At 39.8% G+C, this 15,823-nt stretch overlaps 1 protein-coding gene across 4 annotated transcripts in view; it reads right to left on the bottom strand.

The window, feature by feature from the left end:
* Positions 1-12,962, bottom strand: part of SEC22A (SEC22 homolog A, vesicle trafficking protein) — a 73,179-nt gene extending 60,217 nt beyond the window's left edge. For 2 of the 4 annotated variants that reach the window (XM_081235644.1, XM_081235641.1), the window contains exon 1: positions 5,320-5,520. In XM_081235644.1, coding sequence (XP_081091770.1) covers positions 5,320-5,501 — 182 coding nt within the window. In that variant the 5' untranslated portion in view covers positions 5,502-5,520. Of the gene's footprint in view, positions 1-5,319; positions 5,521-12,059; positions 12,175-12,895 lie in introns of those variants that run through there. The other 2 variants (XM_081235642.1, XM_081235643.1) reach the window with 2 other exon arrangements.
* Positions 12,963-15,823: the final 2,861 nt, after the last annotated feature.

Below are 15,823 nucleotides of genomic sequence, written 5' to 3'. Positions count from 1 at the left end.
GCAAGGCATTGTGTCAGCACAAGCCAGGCTCCACAGAATGTGCTTCATTAGCTGAATTGAATTATTCAGCTACTACAATCTGATGAAATTCATCTTTTTCCCAATACATAGGGGGATAAAATTAAAGGAATTTTCACAATTTTAAATGTTACCTATTTCTTTTCCTTAAAACTTTGGACTTCCTTTACCTATTCAACTAGAATCTAATGTGAGGTACCATCTGATTTAGCATATAATTAGACACTTAGCTTTGCTTCTCAGAGGTATTCTGCAAAGAGCACTTCAGTTTCTGTACAAATTTGAAAACCACAATGTTAAGAGATGAGGAATCAAAAATAATATAAGCCAGGGCACATCAACTATCTCAATGAGTTACAACCTAGTTGTAGAGAGTGGATATAGAAATTTTAAAAAATATTATTAAGAAAAAAATGATGAAAAAGTCAGTCAACAAGTTCTACAGGCAACCTGTGAAGGGAGTAAGATCACTAAAGAAATTATTGGGTTGGCCAAAAGGTCCATTCGTTTTTTTCCATAAGATGGCTCTAGTAGCACTTAGTTGTCTTTAACTTCATTCTAAACAATTTTGTTAGGTTGTATGTGACAGCTGTCATATCAGCGTACATTTAAAAAAAGACTTATCAAAGTTGGTGAATTTTTGTGTAGCCATTTTAATATTGAAGATGGAAGAAAAAAAGCAACATTTTCAGCATATTTTGCTTTATTATTTCAAGAAGGGTAATAACGCAACTGAAATGCAAAAAAAGATTTCTGCAATGTACGGAAAAGGTGCTGTGACTGATCAAATGTATCAAAAGTAGTTTGCGAAGTTTTGTGCTAGAGATTTCTCACTGGACGATGCTCCACGGTCAGGTAGACCAGTTGAAGTTGATAGCAATCCAATTGACACATTAATTGAGAACAATCAACGTTATACCATGCAGGAGGTAGCCGACAGACTCAAAAATATCCAAATCAAGTGCTGAAAAGCATTTGCACCAGCTTGGTTATGTTCATCACTTTGATGTTTGGGTTCCACAAAAGTTAAGTGAAAAAAACTTTCTTGACTGTCTTTCTGCATACAATTCTCTACTTAAACATCATGAAAACGTTCTGTTTTGAAAACAAATTGTGATGGGTGATGAAAAGTGGATACTGTACAATAATGTGGAATGGAACAGATCGCAGGGCAAGCGAAATGAACTGCCACCAACCATACCAAAGGCCAGTCTTCATCCAAAGAAGGTGATGTTGTATATATATGGTGGGATTGGAAGGGAGTCCTCTATCACGAGCTCCTTCTGGAAAACCAAACTATTAATTCCAACAAGTACTGCTCCCAGTTAGACCAACGGTAAGCAGCACTCCACAAAAAGTGTCCAGAATTAGTCAACAGAAAACACATAACCTTCCATCAGGATAATGCAAGACCACATGTTTCTTTGATGACCAGGCAAAAACTGTTATGGCTTGGCTGGGAAATTCTGATTCATCCGCCGTAGTCACCAGACGTTGCATCTTCGGATTTCCATTTATTTAGGTCTTTACAAAATTCCCTTAATGGAAAAAATTTCAATTCCCTGGAAGGCTGTAAAAGGCACCTGGAACAGTTCTTTGCTCAAAAAGATAAAAAGTTTTGTGAAGATGGAATTATGAAGTTGCCTGAAAAATGGCAGAAGGTAGTGGAACAAAAGGGTGAATACATTGTTCAATAAAGTTCTTGGTGAAAATGAGTCTTTTATTTTTACTTAAAAAACTGAAGGCACTTTTTGGCCAACCCAATAAATAGTAGTAATGAGGCAGAAGGTGATTCAAAAGACACAAGCTATAAGCTGGGCTTTGAAAGAAAGAGAAGCATTTAAAAACACGGCTGAGAAAGCAGACTGGTGCCAGCTTCATGCTGTGCTACAACTACTGCAGATCTGTGAGTTTTATCTGGCAAACTCATGGTGGTTAAAAAAAGAGGTGTCCTATGAGAATTTTAAACAAGTCAGGTAACACATAAATTCCCAATTTTATATATTTCAGGCTAAATTTATTTTCATATAGCATAAAAACCTCAATAAACTAGAAACCAACTAACAAGCCTTCCAATCAATAATAGAAAATATATGAAATCCAGGTTCTTGTCAGGAACTAGAACTGAAAATTCTGTTATTCAATCCTTTTTTAAAACTTGTCTACAAAAATACACAAAGAGGCTTTTCTATGTGTGGTTCTGGGGGCCATGTAATCTATTTAATCCTTTAGACATTTCTAAATTGTATTCTATGATCAGGCTGATTAGACCTCTGCTGATTCACCCCACTCCTAAACTCACTAATAAATTGCTTTTTGCATCATGCTATTTGTTTACACTAAGGAATACTACAAGAAAAATCATAAAAAGCTCATTATTATGGTTCCTGGAAGAATGCTATCCGAATTCTGTCTCTCTTTATGTATATCAGGTTTCAGTAACATGAAAAGCAACATTTTTATCCAATGGATACTGTGAATCCTATAAATGATCCATTATTCCCCTTTGTTTTGGCCCCAAGGAAGTTCAGAACAATGTTTGTAGCCCTTTTCTAAAAAATGAACAAACTACATAGTTTGCATCTCCAGAAAAAAATGTTACTTCAGTTTATTATTCTATGTTTATTTTTTCGCTCATATGATTCTCTTACCTGTACTCTTGAATTTTTTTTTTAATTGCCTCACATCCCTTGTGGAATAACATGGGGTGCAAATAAATAATACAAAATCTAGAATTCACAACAATTAAACAGCATTGGGCACTGGAGGGGTGTTAACATTCTACTCTACTTTTAAGACAATAGGTAGAGGAACAAAAAAATTTGCAAAGAAGTTTTTTGTTTTTTTTTTAAAGTCCAGGATATCTGCCAGAATTAATACACATTCAAGCCAATCTTCTGTAATGCTGGTTATCTGTCTACAACACTATACAATAACTGAAACTCAGAACACTACACCCAGAGCACTAAAAGAGCCTATTAAATATTAGAATGCTTCAGGCTTTTTCTTCAAAAAATAGAAGTACACTAAGACATCGTTTTACATATATTTTAACTACCATGACCACCACCACATTTTCTAGTTAAAACTCTCAGAAAACCCAATTAAAGATAATACCTCATTATCCCAGGTAATCCAAGTAAATATGGACCTTCTCTAAGGTTCTATTCTGGGCCTCTCTGAAACTCAGTGGGCATTTCTACCCTTACAGTTTCAATTTCCAAGTGAATGATCCCAAAATCTCTATCCCACCTCAACTGGACACCTTGTCATAACCTCAATTAAAATGCTCAAAATGGAGCTTCACTGTCTTCCTCTTCTCCCTCACCCCATAAGTAACCCTTTCCAAAGATCTCATTCTGTCCAATTCCAATTCCAAGTCATCTTTGTCCCTTCCTTCTCCTCATCTCTGGTATTCTATCTTATCAGGCTCAACCGTTTCTTCTTCTGAAGTATCTTTCTGGTTGGCATTTTCTTTTTCATTTGCACTTGTATGTTACTAGTTCAGGCCCTAATTATAAGCTGACACCTCTCCTCTCCTCAGACTTTCCATTTCACCCTCTATTTCACTGTCTCAGCATTGTTTTTTATCAAGTCATTTCCCTCAATCCTGCAGTAGGAGTTTCCTATAACCTATTATATCATCAAAGTGACATCTCTCAACCTGAAGTTGCAGGGAAATCCGGGATCTGGCCCCACACTAAGTATCTCACATTTCCCATAACTATCCCTAAATCATCATTCACTACACCAGGCCAAGCAGGTTAATGCACCTACCATGCTAAGTCACAGTCTTTACTTTTTCTACCTCCTCTCTACACCTGGAATTGTCCTCCTCTCTGCCTTAGCCAAATCTTACTAATTCTCCAGGACATGGCTCATGTCTCATCTCAGTAACGAAGCCCTCTCCTTATTATATCACATATGGACTTTGTTCTTATCTGATTTCCCACTGTATGCACAATCAGTATCAAATTGCTTGGGTTAATTGTTCTCTAATTGTTTCATGTGTATGCTCTCCCACTCGGTCTCATCTATTCCCATGGTTTTAATTATAAACTGTAAGCTGACTTCCAAATCTAAATCTCCACACTTGTCCTTCTCTTCACTAAATTTAAGACTTATACATCCAACTGCCTACCTGAAGTCCCGTTTGGATGTTTAAAGGACATCTCAAACTTAACAGTCCAAACAGAACTCTTGATTTTTACCACTGAAACACATATCCTCCAGTCTTGCTCATTTCAGTCCCATTATCCAAGTAATTATGGACATAGTTTAGGCCAAAAATCTAGAGGTAACTCTGATTATTCTCTTCCCCTCACATTCCACTTCAATCCATTAGGAAGATTTGTTGGTACTGCTCCCAAAATACAGCCCAAATCCAACCCCTTCTCATCCTTATCACTCTTATTCAAGTTATAAGCATCACCTCTACCTGAACTTCTCTAAGAGTCTCCTAAATGATCTCGCTGCTTCCACTTTTAGAGCCCATTCTTCATATAGCAGCCAGGATGATCTACTCAAAGCCAAAATTAGATTTTATATAACTCTCCAGCTTAAAACTCTCCAATGCCTTCCTATTACATTAAACTCAATCCAAACTCCTTATCATAGCCTAGAAGGCCCTACGTAACCTGTCCCATTCCTACCTTTCTAACCTCACTTTCCACCACTCTATTAATTGTCCGTATTGCTTCATTGTCTTGGTTTTCTTTCCATCCCTTGATCTGTAGTGAAGGCTTTCTGCACTGGCTATCAGCTCTGCCTTGATCTTCATGCACCGCATTCTTAAGACTGCCGTCTTTCACATCTTTTAGGTCTCTGTTCAAATGTAACCCTCTCAGAGAGGTCCTTGACCACCATAAAGTCACTATTCCATTGCCCAGTTTTACTTTCTTTATATACAATAAATAGTGATGAGCACTATCCTCTCTCACTAGGATGTAAACTTCTTAAGTTCATTGAGGCAGATATCAGGTATGATTTTTTATATTTCCCATGACAGTCTTCCTGGGCATGTAAGAACACCAATAAATATCTAATGATCAATTATAAGATACAATATCTGTAATCTGCAAAACTATAAAATTTTCTAAAGCCACACATAAACACAGAGAAACTATAAAAAGGGGGATGACATGATGAATACTATTTAGTATAAGTTCAGAACCACATGATTCTTGACTTGAAAAGTTCTCCTAAACTAATCAAACACTAATTTCTATTTAGACCACTTAAATTTCATTAAAATGACAACCACTAAGCAAATGATTCTAATGGAGCAAACCAATGTCTTACTTAATGTTATAATGTCCAGTTTTCAGTGTACATCTATCAGGAAGCTGAGCCAGTTTTCTCGAGAGCATTTTAAAGTACTTTCTGCACTCTTGCATGCCTGTGCCTTGTTCATAGTCAGTAGAAGCAGAAAGTGGCAGTCCATCTCTGACACGAATGACTGAGGCAGATAAAATCATAGACATTTCAACTGACAGAGAAGACCTGAAACAAAACGAACAATTTGGGTTAGGTAAGAAATTAAAGCCAAAGCTGATAAACACAGTGCAAAAATGTGCAACTCACTAATAATCAAAGACATTAATTAAAGCAATGATCTATCATACTTTCCTTCACAAATTAGCTGTTAAAAAAAATACTTCTGGGCTTCCCTGGTGGCGCAGTGGTTGGGGGTCCGCCTGCCGATGCAGGGGACACGGGTTCGTGCCCCTGTCCCGGAGGATCCCACATGCCGCGCGGCGGCTGGGCCCGCGAGCCGTGGCCGCGGGGCCTGTGTGTCCGGAGCCTGTGCTCCGCAACGGGAGAGGCCGCAGCAGTGAGAGGCCCGCGTACAGCAAAAAAAAAAAAAAAAAAAAAAAAAAAAAAAAAAAAAAAAATACTTCTTTCTGGCATTTCCATAAGTATATGTGGAAGTACATATTGGAATAAAAACCATTCTCAAAACAATTTGTTGATATTCAACAAGAGTTTAAAAATATTTATGCCCTTTGACCACAATTTATTTACATAACCCTATCTTAAAGAAAATAATAAGAATTAGACAAGATTTTAAACAGAAAGACATTCTTCTCATAGAAATAACTGAAAACAACCTAAACGTTCAACAATAGGGGGATGGTTAAACAAATTATAGTACACCCCTATGATGGAATATGATGCAACTAAAAGTTATGTTTGTTAAAAATAATTTAGTAATGTGGTAAAATGCTTATATGTTAGGTAGAAAAAAAGCAGGATCAAAACTGCATATGGGGCTTCCCTTGGTGGCGCAGTGGTTGAGAGTCCGCCTGCCGATGCAGGGGGACACGGGTTCGTGCCCCGGTCCGGGAAGATCCCACATGCGGTGGAGCGGCTAGGCCCGTGAGCCATGGCCGTTGAGCCTGCGCGTCCAGAGCCTGTGCTCCACAACGGGAGAGGCCACAACAGTGAGAGGCCCACATACCGCAAAAAAAAAAAAAAAAAAAAATGCATATGTTGTTTTCCATAAAGACACAGAGGAGGAAGAAGGGAGGGATAAATAGAGAAATAGATATTGGAAGGAAACATGACAAAATTAGAATGCTTATCTCCAGGAAATAGTATTATGGGTGATTGTTATCATTTTATAATTTCCTAAATTTCTGTAATGTTCCACAATGAGCACATATTACTTTCCACAATGGGCACATATTACTTTTATAATCAGAACAAATGTTTTTTTTTTTTTTTTTTTAAATTCTGTCTCAATTATCCTTTATTTGTAGTTTACCTTGAATTACTCTGGTAACCTATTGAGGTTTTTTTGTTTTTTTTTCTCCAATTCGCGCTGTCTCGGCGCACGTACGTGTCACCAGCTCTTTTTTTTTTTTTTTTTTTTAATTTATGGCTGTGTTGGGTTGGGTCTTCGTTTCTGTGAGAGGGCTTTCTCTAGTTGTGGCAAGTGGGGGCCACTCCTCATCGCGGTGCGCGGGCCTCTCACTATCGCGGCCTCTCTTGTTGCGGAGCACAGGCTCCAGACGTGCAGGCTCAGTAATTGTGGCTCACGGGGCCAGCTGCTCCGTGGCATGTGGGATCTTCCCAGACCAGGGCTCGAACCCATGTGTCCGGCATTGGCAGGCGGACGCTCAACCACTGCGCCACCAGGGAAGCCCCAGAACAAATGTTTTTATTTAAAATAAATTTTAAAGCTAAAGGAATACTACTTTTTTTTCTTTCTTTTTTTTGGCCATGCCATTAGGCACACAGGATCTTCCCCCACCAGGGATCAAAACCGTGCCCCCTGCATTGGGAGCACGGAGTCTTAACCACTGGACCACTAGGGAAGTCCTAAAGGAATACTACTTTTAATGTTGTTCTCAATCTTTTTATCAGAAAGCAAATCATAATGACCTTTTTTTATTATATTCTAATCATGCTTTACAAAAATAGATAAAAGGACTGCACAGGCCTATGCAGTTCTGAAAGAAATCAGGTAAATAGCCAAACTTTGATAAAATACACACACAGAGACACACACACAGTGGTCCCGTGTAAAAACCATTGGAATTTTGATTAGAAATGCAGATTTCTGGGTCCACCCTCCCCCCAAAAATTCTGATCCATTAACTATGGGGTGGGGCTTGAGAATTTTCCATTTTCAGCAAATTCCCTAAGTAATTACTATGCTTATTATCTAAGGGTCATACTTTGAAAAACACTGAATTAAAACATGTTCACAGTCTGAAACTAAGTGATAACTCTTTCCTGCCAGGCAGGAAAGAGCACAATGCCACTAAATACTTCTCCTTCACTAACAGGAGGCACAACTGGTAAAAAACTGAAAAATCTGGTAACAATTTCATAGGCTTTTTTCAAGGTATTGTATCTCAGAAACTAAATTAATCCTTACCTGCCCAGCTCAGCTAGATCAATATTCTCTCACTCCAAAAATGAAAAACTTAGTAATACATCAAAAAAGTGACAAAGAAAATCAACTGCTACCAGTTTTGGAAACCAGTGGTCCCTAGTTTTTGTTGCTATGTCAAGTTAAAATCTGAGTGCCCATTCATGATGGTAACTGACTGACATTAAAATCAATACAAATAATAAAGCTAATGCTTTAAATTTACTTCCCCCTTTTCCTCTGAGGAAAAGCTAGGTATTAATATGTCATTACCTTTTAATATTTTTCTCCTCCATTTATTTAAAAGGAAAAAAACCCAGCAGGAATTAAATTAGCCTTTACCATATAATGGAAACTTCGAACAAAAGTTCCAACATGACATATCCAAATCATTTTTTTTCCTATTCAACCAGTTTCTTTTTTCTTCTAAAAGCAGTAGCAAAAGAAAGCAGAGATCCCTCAAGGGATATTGTCTATACTATAAATCTCTTTTAAAAATTGTTACCACATTTTTTTATTTATTAAACCACAACTGAACATTTAGCCTAAGTGTAAGATATTAGGAAAATGTCTTACTTCATACCCTTACAAATTTATGATTTAAATATAAAACTTTGTCTTTCCAGAAGTATACTGCAACACAATGACCACTCTGGGAATTAACATGAGAGCAGGGTTGTGTCTTGTAGTTTCCAAACATCCATATTCTTAGTAGTATTTAAAAGCAGACTGCATTCTTTATGCCTGATCTTTCTAGGATCCCAAAAGAAATATTAGGAATAATCTTTATTATAGGGTGCCAACTTTCATATAATCGTCAAAGTTACTCTTTTTTATGACTTAAAACACAGAAAGATATGATTCATACTTCCTAAAACATATACTGAAAAAAGAATAACAACCTGGTTAAGTTCCATTCATTTAACAAATATTTATTGAGTACATACTGTATGTCAGGGGCTATTTCAGACATTAGGAATAGATAGTTCCTACCACCGAGAAGCATCGGACCAGAATTAAAGAAATTCAGATGGAAAGAGCAAATACAATACAAGCTATGCTGCCCACCGCTTTAACTGGAAAACTACAGTTAGACAAACTTGCCTTTCAGATATTCCTAATACACACTTTTAGGCTTGTCATGGAAAGCACAACACAGCAGTGATATTCCCTTCCTAAATTCTTGAAAGGTTTTCAGAGAATTGTTTGTATTTATCAGTAGATGGGATTTTTCTGAGGAGAAAAAATTAAATCTCTTCCTTCCAGAGTCATTTAACCTAGCATCCAAACCAGTGAACTAACAAAAGAAACTGGGATGACTGTCCAATGAACAATGTGAGGCTTGACTACTTTGCAGATAGACTTCAATCACCTTAGGATAAGCAATCTCTCTTTTATCAACTCAATAAATATACCCCCCTTTTTTTCTTTTTTTTTTTTTTTTGGTGTGTGGTATGCGGGCCTCTCACTGTCGTGGCCTCTCCCGTTGCGGAGCACAGGCTCCGGACGCGCAGGCCCAGCGGCCATGGCTCAGGGCCCAGCCGCTCCGCGGCATATGGGATCCTCCCAGACCGGGGCACGAACCCGTATCCCCTGCATCGGCAGGCGGACTCTCAACCACTGCGCCACCAGGGAGGCCCCCTTTTTTTCTTTTTACCTAAAATTCTCAATACAGTTCCTTAAAAAAACAAACACACACTCCAATCTTATCTGGACTGTGGTAGTAGAACAAGGAATCTGTCAACATCAAGGCCAAGCTAGGGTTAGGATACCCTTAGAGAGTAGGCAAGGTGGTGGCTGGAAAAACCAAGGAAGAGCCAGTAGGAATTGAGGAAAGGAAGAGGTCAAAACACGTGCATGGGAAGATTCAAGAGCAGTAGTAGTTTTATTGGGGCCACAGATACATTTTTAGGCCACTGGTCCATTTTCCCTCACCTTTAACAGAAAAAAATATAACATATGCCTTTAGACAGCAGCAGAAAACTCACAGGGAAATCTGAGTGCTGGCTTATATATTCTTTGCCCAATAGCAACTGCTAGAGGGAAAAGCCCAAAGCAGATTCTAGGTAGGTCTGGGTAAACATTTACGTAAAGGCTGAGGAAAATAAACTTCCACAACACCAAACACCTATAGCAGTGGTTACCAGCCTTTTAGACCCAAGATAACAAGATGCTGACCTGTCTTCTTCAGAACCTTGTGGGGTGATGACTGTAGGCCCAAGGTTCCAGGAAGGTAATCTCTCAAAAAGTAATAAACAAAACCCAACATATAAGTACATTTTATATCTACTTTCCAGCAAGATGCTTTCATAAATGCCTCTTTTAAGATAAAAAAACATTTCATAATAGGTTAATCATTCATATTTTATTTTAGTCCATTATTTCCCAAACTTCAGTCACCCAAGTACCATTTTCAGAAGTCTTACCAAATCTGCATCTCACCTGTACTATTTTTTACCTAATACAGGTCTTTCAATTGATTTATTTTTTTGCCCTATGCTTAGTAATAGTATCTGTGAAATCAGTTTTAAGATGTTAGGTCCTTCTCCTAATTTAAATTAAAATATATAAAGAACTTTTGTTTCATTCAAATGTGTGTGTAAATTTTTGGAGAATGTTTTTTTAAGTTCATCTGCTTATCATTCAAATTATATTACCTATCTGATGTTACCAAAGTTTGGGAAATACTACCTTGGTACATACTATTTTATAAAAGTGCTAGCTGAGATCTGGGACTTGGGGTTACTTGTGGAGAAAGCTACACTAATTGTGATGCACAGGGTTGGGGCAAGATTGAGTGAAAAGGGAAGGATTTTATAGAGCCACAGGTTAGCAGGAAGGCACTTGGGAGACAGAGCTTGAAAAGAGAGGGAAAGGGTACCAAGAACAACCAGAGTTTATTTTGCAGCTTGGCCTGTGCTCCCCACCTTACCAGCAGCCTTTGGTATTCCTATTACAGGTGCTTGTACTGCACAGTATGTATAAGACCTCGAGTTCCAGAGTAGATTATACCTACATCTACGAAGAGGGCCTCCAACACATACACAAATACACCAATCATTTGTGTAACACCTCACAGTTCACAAAGAGTGAGGTAGGTAAAACCTCCATTTTACAGATGAGGAAACTGAGGTGCCCTTTCTCAATGTCCCACTGCTAATATATGACAGTGCTTAAACCTAAGTCTCTTGTATCTCTACATCACTGTGCTCCTCCTATAACCAACAAGGGGCAAGAACCCAGTGATACAGAAACTATCTAGCTACTCATTTTGAAATAATAATAACAATTTTAAGCAACAGCTTATGTTTTCTTTAAGAGGCAGTATAGTATTATAGATAACAGGATGAACTCTGGAACCAGATTGCCTTGGTTCAAAAACTGGCTCCACCATGTAGTAACTGTGTAAACTTGGGCAAGCTTTGTCTTTTTATGCTCAATAGCCTCATCTGTCAATTGTGGCTACGAACAGTATCTATCTCATAGGGTTATTTTTAAAATGCTAATGGTATCTACCTCATAGGAACATATAAGGAACCTGAAACATCGCCTTGCAGACTGAAAGTGCAATATTAAGTGTTTGCTATTATTATTTATTGACTGCCCTCTATTTACCAGACACTTTATACACATTACCTCATTTAAGCCTTCCAATAATCTGTGAGGTAGGTATTATCAGTTCCACTTTACCTTTGAGGAAATTCAAGCCCAGAAAAGTAATTTATTCAATCCCTAAACTATCAAGTGACAGATTTACAGTCAAGCCTAATTCTAACCACCCTATGAGACACTGCCTCTCAACATATTCAAGCTTCTTACTCAACTACATGGACTGGAAGGTCACAGGCACCCCTCTGAAAAGACCTAGGCTCTGTTCACACACCAGTATAAAATATACTTAGATTTTTAAGAACAGTCATACATACATACACACACACACGCACACAAAAGCACTAAACTGATCATGGTTCTCAACATAGGAAATGCCCAGATATCCCTTAAGTTAGGGCATGGTCACAGATGTCATATTCAGATACTGAACTACAACCTTCATACACCAGAAACTGTTTAAGGTATTGCTTAATTCCTTATTATCTTAGAACGTGAGCAAATGCCAGTAACCCAAAATGTGATTCAGAGTTTCAAAAAGTGGCTGTTCCACCTGTTAGCTGAGATCCCAACATCTCCCGCCTGGTCGCTGACACTGTAGCCCTGACCTTTGCCTTGGCTGAAGAGGCATAGGAGGAACTGGATCTCAAGCTCTCCCACTGCCTCAGGTGGATGATCCAGGAAACTAAATAGGAGAAAAAGCCAAAGCTGTTTTCACTTTCAGAGAGATTTAAGCCAGCTGGGGCTCAGCCTCCTATTTCGAAACCTTCTTCCACCTGTCGAGCTAATTGCTCAGGTCTCCTTTACGCCACATCGTTCACAAAGTGTCATTAACAGGGCCTTAAGAGGTTTCCGTGAACCAACGGGGCAAAATTCTGGGTTCAGTGCTCATTCAACCCCACAAAAGGCAAAGTAACCCTACCTAAAAAATAGGAAGTACCACGTCAAGCTCTCTAGGCCACCTAAACAGCCTAGGAGGATCACCGTGTTTCTGACACCTGGGCGCCAGGAAATGCTGCCCCACCGCTGGCAGCCCAGAGCGACTGTCCTCCTCCTCGGGCCCCCTATAACCACCCTATGAGTTGCCCCATATCCGGGCAGGTCAGCCGAAGGGCAACCGCCGTTCGCGCGGCCCACAGACCCCTCAAGTCGTAGGAGACGAAGTCCCCGCAATCCCACCCCTCCAAAGCTCCGCGACTCCGACGACTCCCCGCTCCCGCCCCCACGCCACGAGCTTAGTTCCCGCCCGGGGTAGGGAGGTCTGTAGTCCCGAGGGCGCGAGGGTCGGGGGCCGTGGCGGGGGACGAGAAGAGCGAGGGAAGCGGCCAGCCAGGGGTTCGAACGACGCGGAGAAGGGACGAACGAGGACTGGGAGGGGCCGAGCCATACCTGTCTAGCCAGAAACCGCCGCTACGAGTGACGCGGCCCGCAGTGCATTGTGGGGCCGGGGAGTGGCTGTTCTGCCGGGCAGCACCATGTGAGACGTGGCTGGCGCCCGGCGGGATCAAGCCCCGCCCCCGTTCCCTCGGCTAGTCCAGGCCAATCCGGTTCTGGAGGAAAGACACACCGACTCGCCCCCTCCAAGGGAGTTGGCAGCTTTTCCCTCTTGTACGTCAAGAGAGTGCAAAGTCCTTGGGTGACAGATTATGCTGTCCTTCACACATAAGGCTGATCTCTCCCGCCTGCCGCCTGTATCTGGAGGCAGTTTGTTTCTTACGCGGCCCTACAGCAAACACTTATCGAACAAGCAGGGGGAAAAGCTCCCTCTGAGTAAACAAGAAGACCTGCCCCACCTACCACTACACACTGGGAGGCACCTATCCTTGACAAAGAAATGCCAGATGCTGTTCCTGCAGCCGCTTCCAGCTTTTGCATCGGTCAGGCGTTATTAAACAAGGACTTACTGACTGCATACTATGTGCCAAGCACAGTGTTAGGCAATGGGTTACAGGAGTGAACATAACACTCGATGGATCTAAAGTGTGATAGGAGCAAGAGATGTTAAAGCATAAATTATTACATAATTATACATCGTAATCAGTTCTACGAAGGAAAATTAGTGGATGCGATGATAGATTAATCAGGACTATCACGGAAGAACTCTCTGAAGAAGTGCCTTTTAAGCTCCAGGCATATGAAAGAACCTTAAAGAATGTTGCAGGCCAAGGGAACATTATGTTTGAGGTTGTTGGGGCATGAAAGAAATTGATGTGTTCTAGGAACTGAAAGGAAGTCAGTGTGGTTGAGGTGTAGGGAGCAACTTGAGCTGAGATGAGGCAGAGAGGCCAGACTATGCAGGCTCTTACTGGCCACATTATAGATTTTGGACTGTATTTTGGAATGTATCTTAAGGTCAATGGGTAGCTAAATAGAGTGTTAAGTAGGATCAGATTTACATATTTAAAGGGTCATTTAAGCTGTTTGTGGGGAATAGTTTGGAAGAGGACAAGAGGGCTTGCTGGAAGTCCAGTCTGGAGACATTTACATTAGTCAAGGCCAGAGATGATGGTGGCTTCAACTAAGGTAATGACAGTAGAGACAGAAAGATTTGGATAATTTTGAGACATATATAAATCAGAGGTTGAATCCAAGGGACTTAATAATGGATTGGTTTGCCAAGAAGGATAAAGAAAATACGGGAATTAAGGATGAGTCCATTAGTAACTAGATGAATTAAGCCAACCTAGAAGGAGGAGAAAATGGTTTTGTATATGTTAAGTTTGAGATGCTTATAAATGGAGGTGTCAAACAGATTTGGATGTGTAAGTCTGGACTGATTATATAAATTTGGTGGGTTTTGGAGTGGGTTAACCCAGCAATTACACTCGTAGGTATATATGCAACAGCAATGTATTCATATGTTTGCTACAAGACATATATAAGAATGTTCATAGGATAAATAAATTTTAGACTATCCACATAGTGGACTAGTTTTCAGGAAAGAGAATGAATAATCAACAAGTACATGCAAAACATGAATGAATCTCACAATCATAAAATCGACTGGTATAAGCCAGACACAAAAATTGTGTATAACTTGATTCCACTTATATAATGTTCAAAAACATACACAAGTAATATATGGTAATATAAATCAGACTATTGGTTACCCTTAGGTAGTATTAATGTTTGGAAAGGGCCCCTAGGGGGCTTATGGAGTTTTAATAATGTTTGATCTGGGTGTTAATTACATGTGTGTTCAATTAATGAAAATTAATCAAGTTGGGAATTCCCTGGCTATCCAGTGGTTAAGACTCCATGCTTCTACCGCAGAGGGCACAGGTTCAATCCCTGGTAAGGGAACGAAGATCCCACATGCCTCACAAGGCAGGCAAAAAAAAAGAAAAGGAAAAAAAAGAAAAGAAAATTCAACAAATTGTACACTTAAGATATATGCAATTTTTCAGTATGCATTTTATTATTCAGTAGAAAGTTTACATTTTAAAAATGTTATGGTGATCCAGCCGTGAATAAATAACTGGTCCCAAACTAACATTCCTACCACAAACAATAGAAAACTGAACCAAATCTATGAAACAAGTGTCTTCAGACATTGGACAATAGGCACAGTAGAACTGTGATCCAGGAAAGAAGAAAAACAATTAAGATGAGCCCAAAGTTTTCCCCAGATTTCTTTCTGGCGGTATTTGCCAAAGCACAAGATAGAGGAAAGCTAAGCAGAATACAGTACTCTCACTGACTGAAGAGAGAGAAATTGGAAATATGAGAGATGGAGGCAACTGAAATTTGCAGGACAGAGAACCAGATTAAGAGCTCCAGAAATATGCATGAGTCTCCTTGAATCTTAGGTGTAGGTTTAATGAAACTCCAGGAGGCTGGTTAAATAACAACTACTGTGGGAACTGTAAGCTGAACAACTACTAGATCTTAAATAAAGTTTGGAAACATTCAAGTTCTGACCAGCTGGAATGGAAAAACCCTATTAAACAGATGGGGAATTTGGTAAAAAGACCTCAGAAAGGCCACACTTTAGAGATAAGGCTAAACTAGCCCAAGAGTAAAGGCTATTCTAGATTCACTCAAACAAAGCCAAAAAAAGCTTATCTGCAAGTAAATTAACTGCTTCCTTGAATGAAACTTACCAGTCTTTCTTTTTTTTTTTTTTCTTTTGCGGTACGAGGGCCTCCCACAGCAGTGGCCTCTCCCTTTGCGGAGCAACAGGCTCCAGATGCGCAGGCTCAGCAGCCATGGCTCACAGGCCCAGCCACTCCAAGGCATGTGGGATCCTCCCGGACCGGGGCACGAACCCGTATCCCCTGCATCAGCAGGCAGACTCCCAACCACTACGCCACCAGG

The sequence above is a fragment of the Mesoplodon bidens genome (genome assembly GCF_964165515.1).
Source record: "Mesoplodon bidens genome assembly, chromosome: 5".
Taxonomy (NCBI): Eukaryota; Metazoa; Chordata; class Mammalia; order Artiodactyla; family Ziphiidae; genus Mesoplodon; species Mesoplodon bidens.
This window is presented reverse-complemented; position numbering and strand designations above follow the sequence as displayed.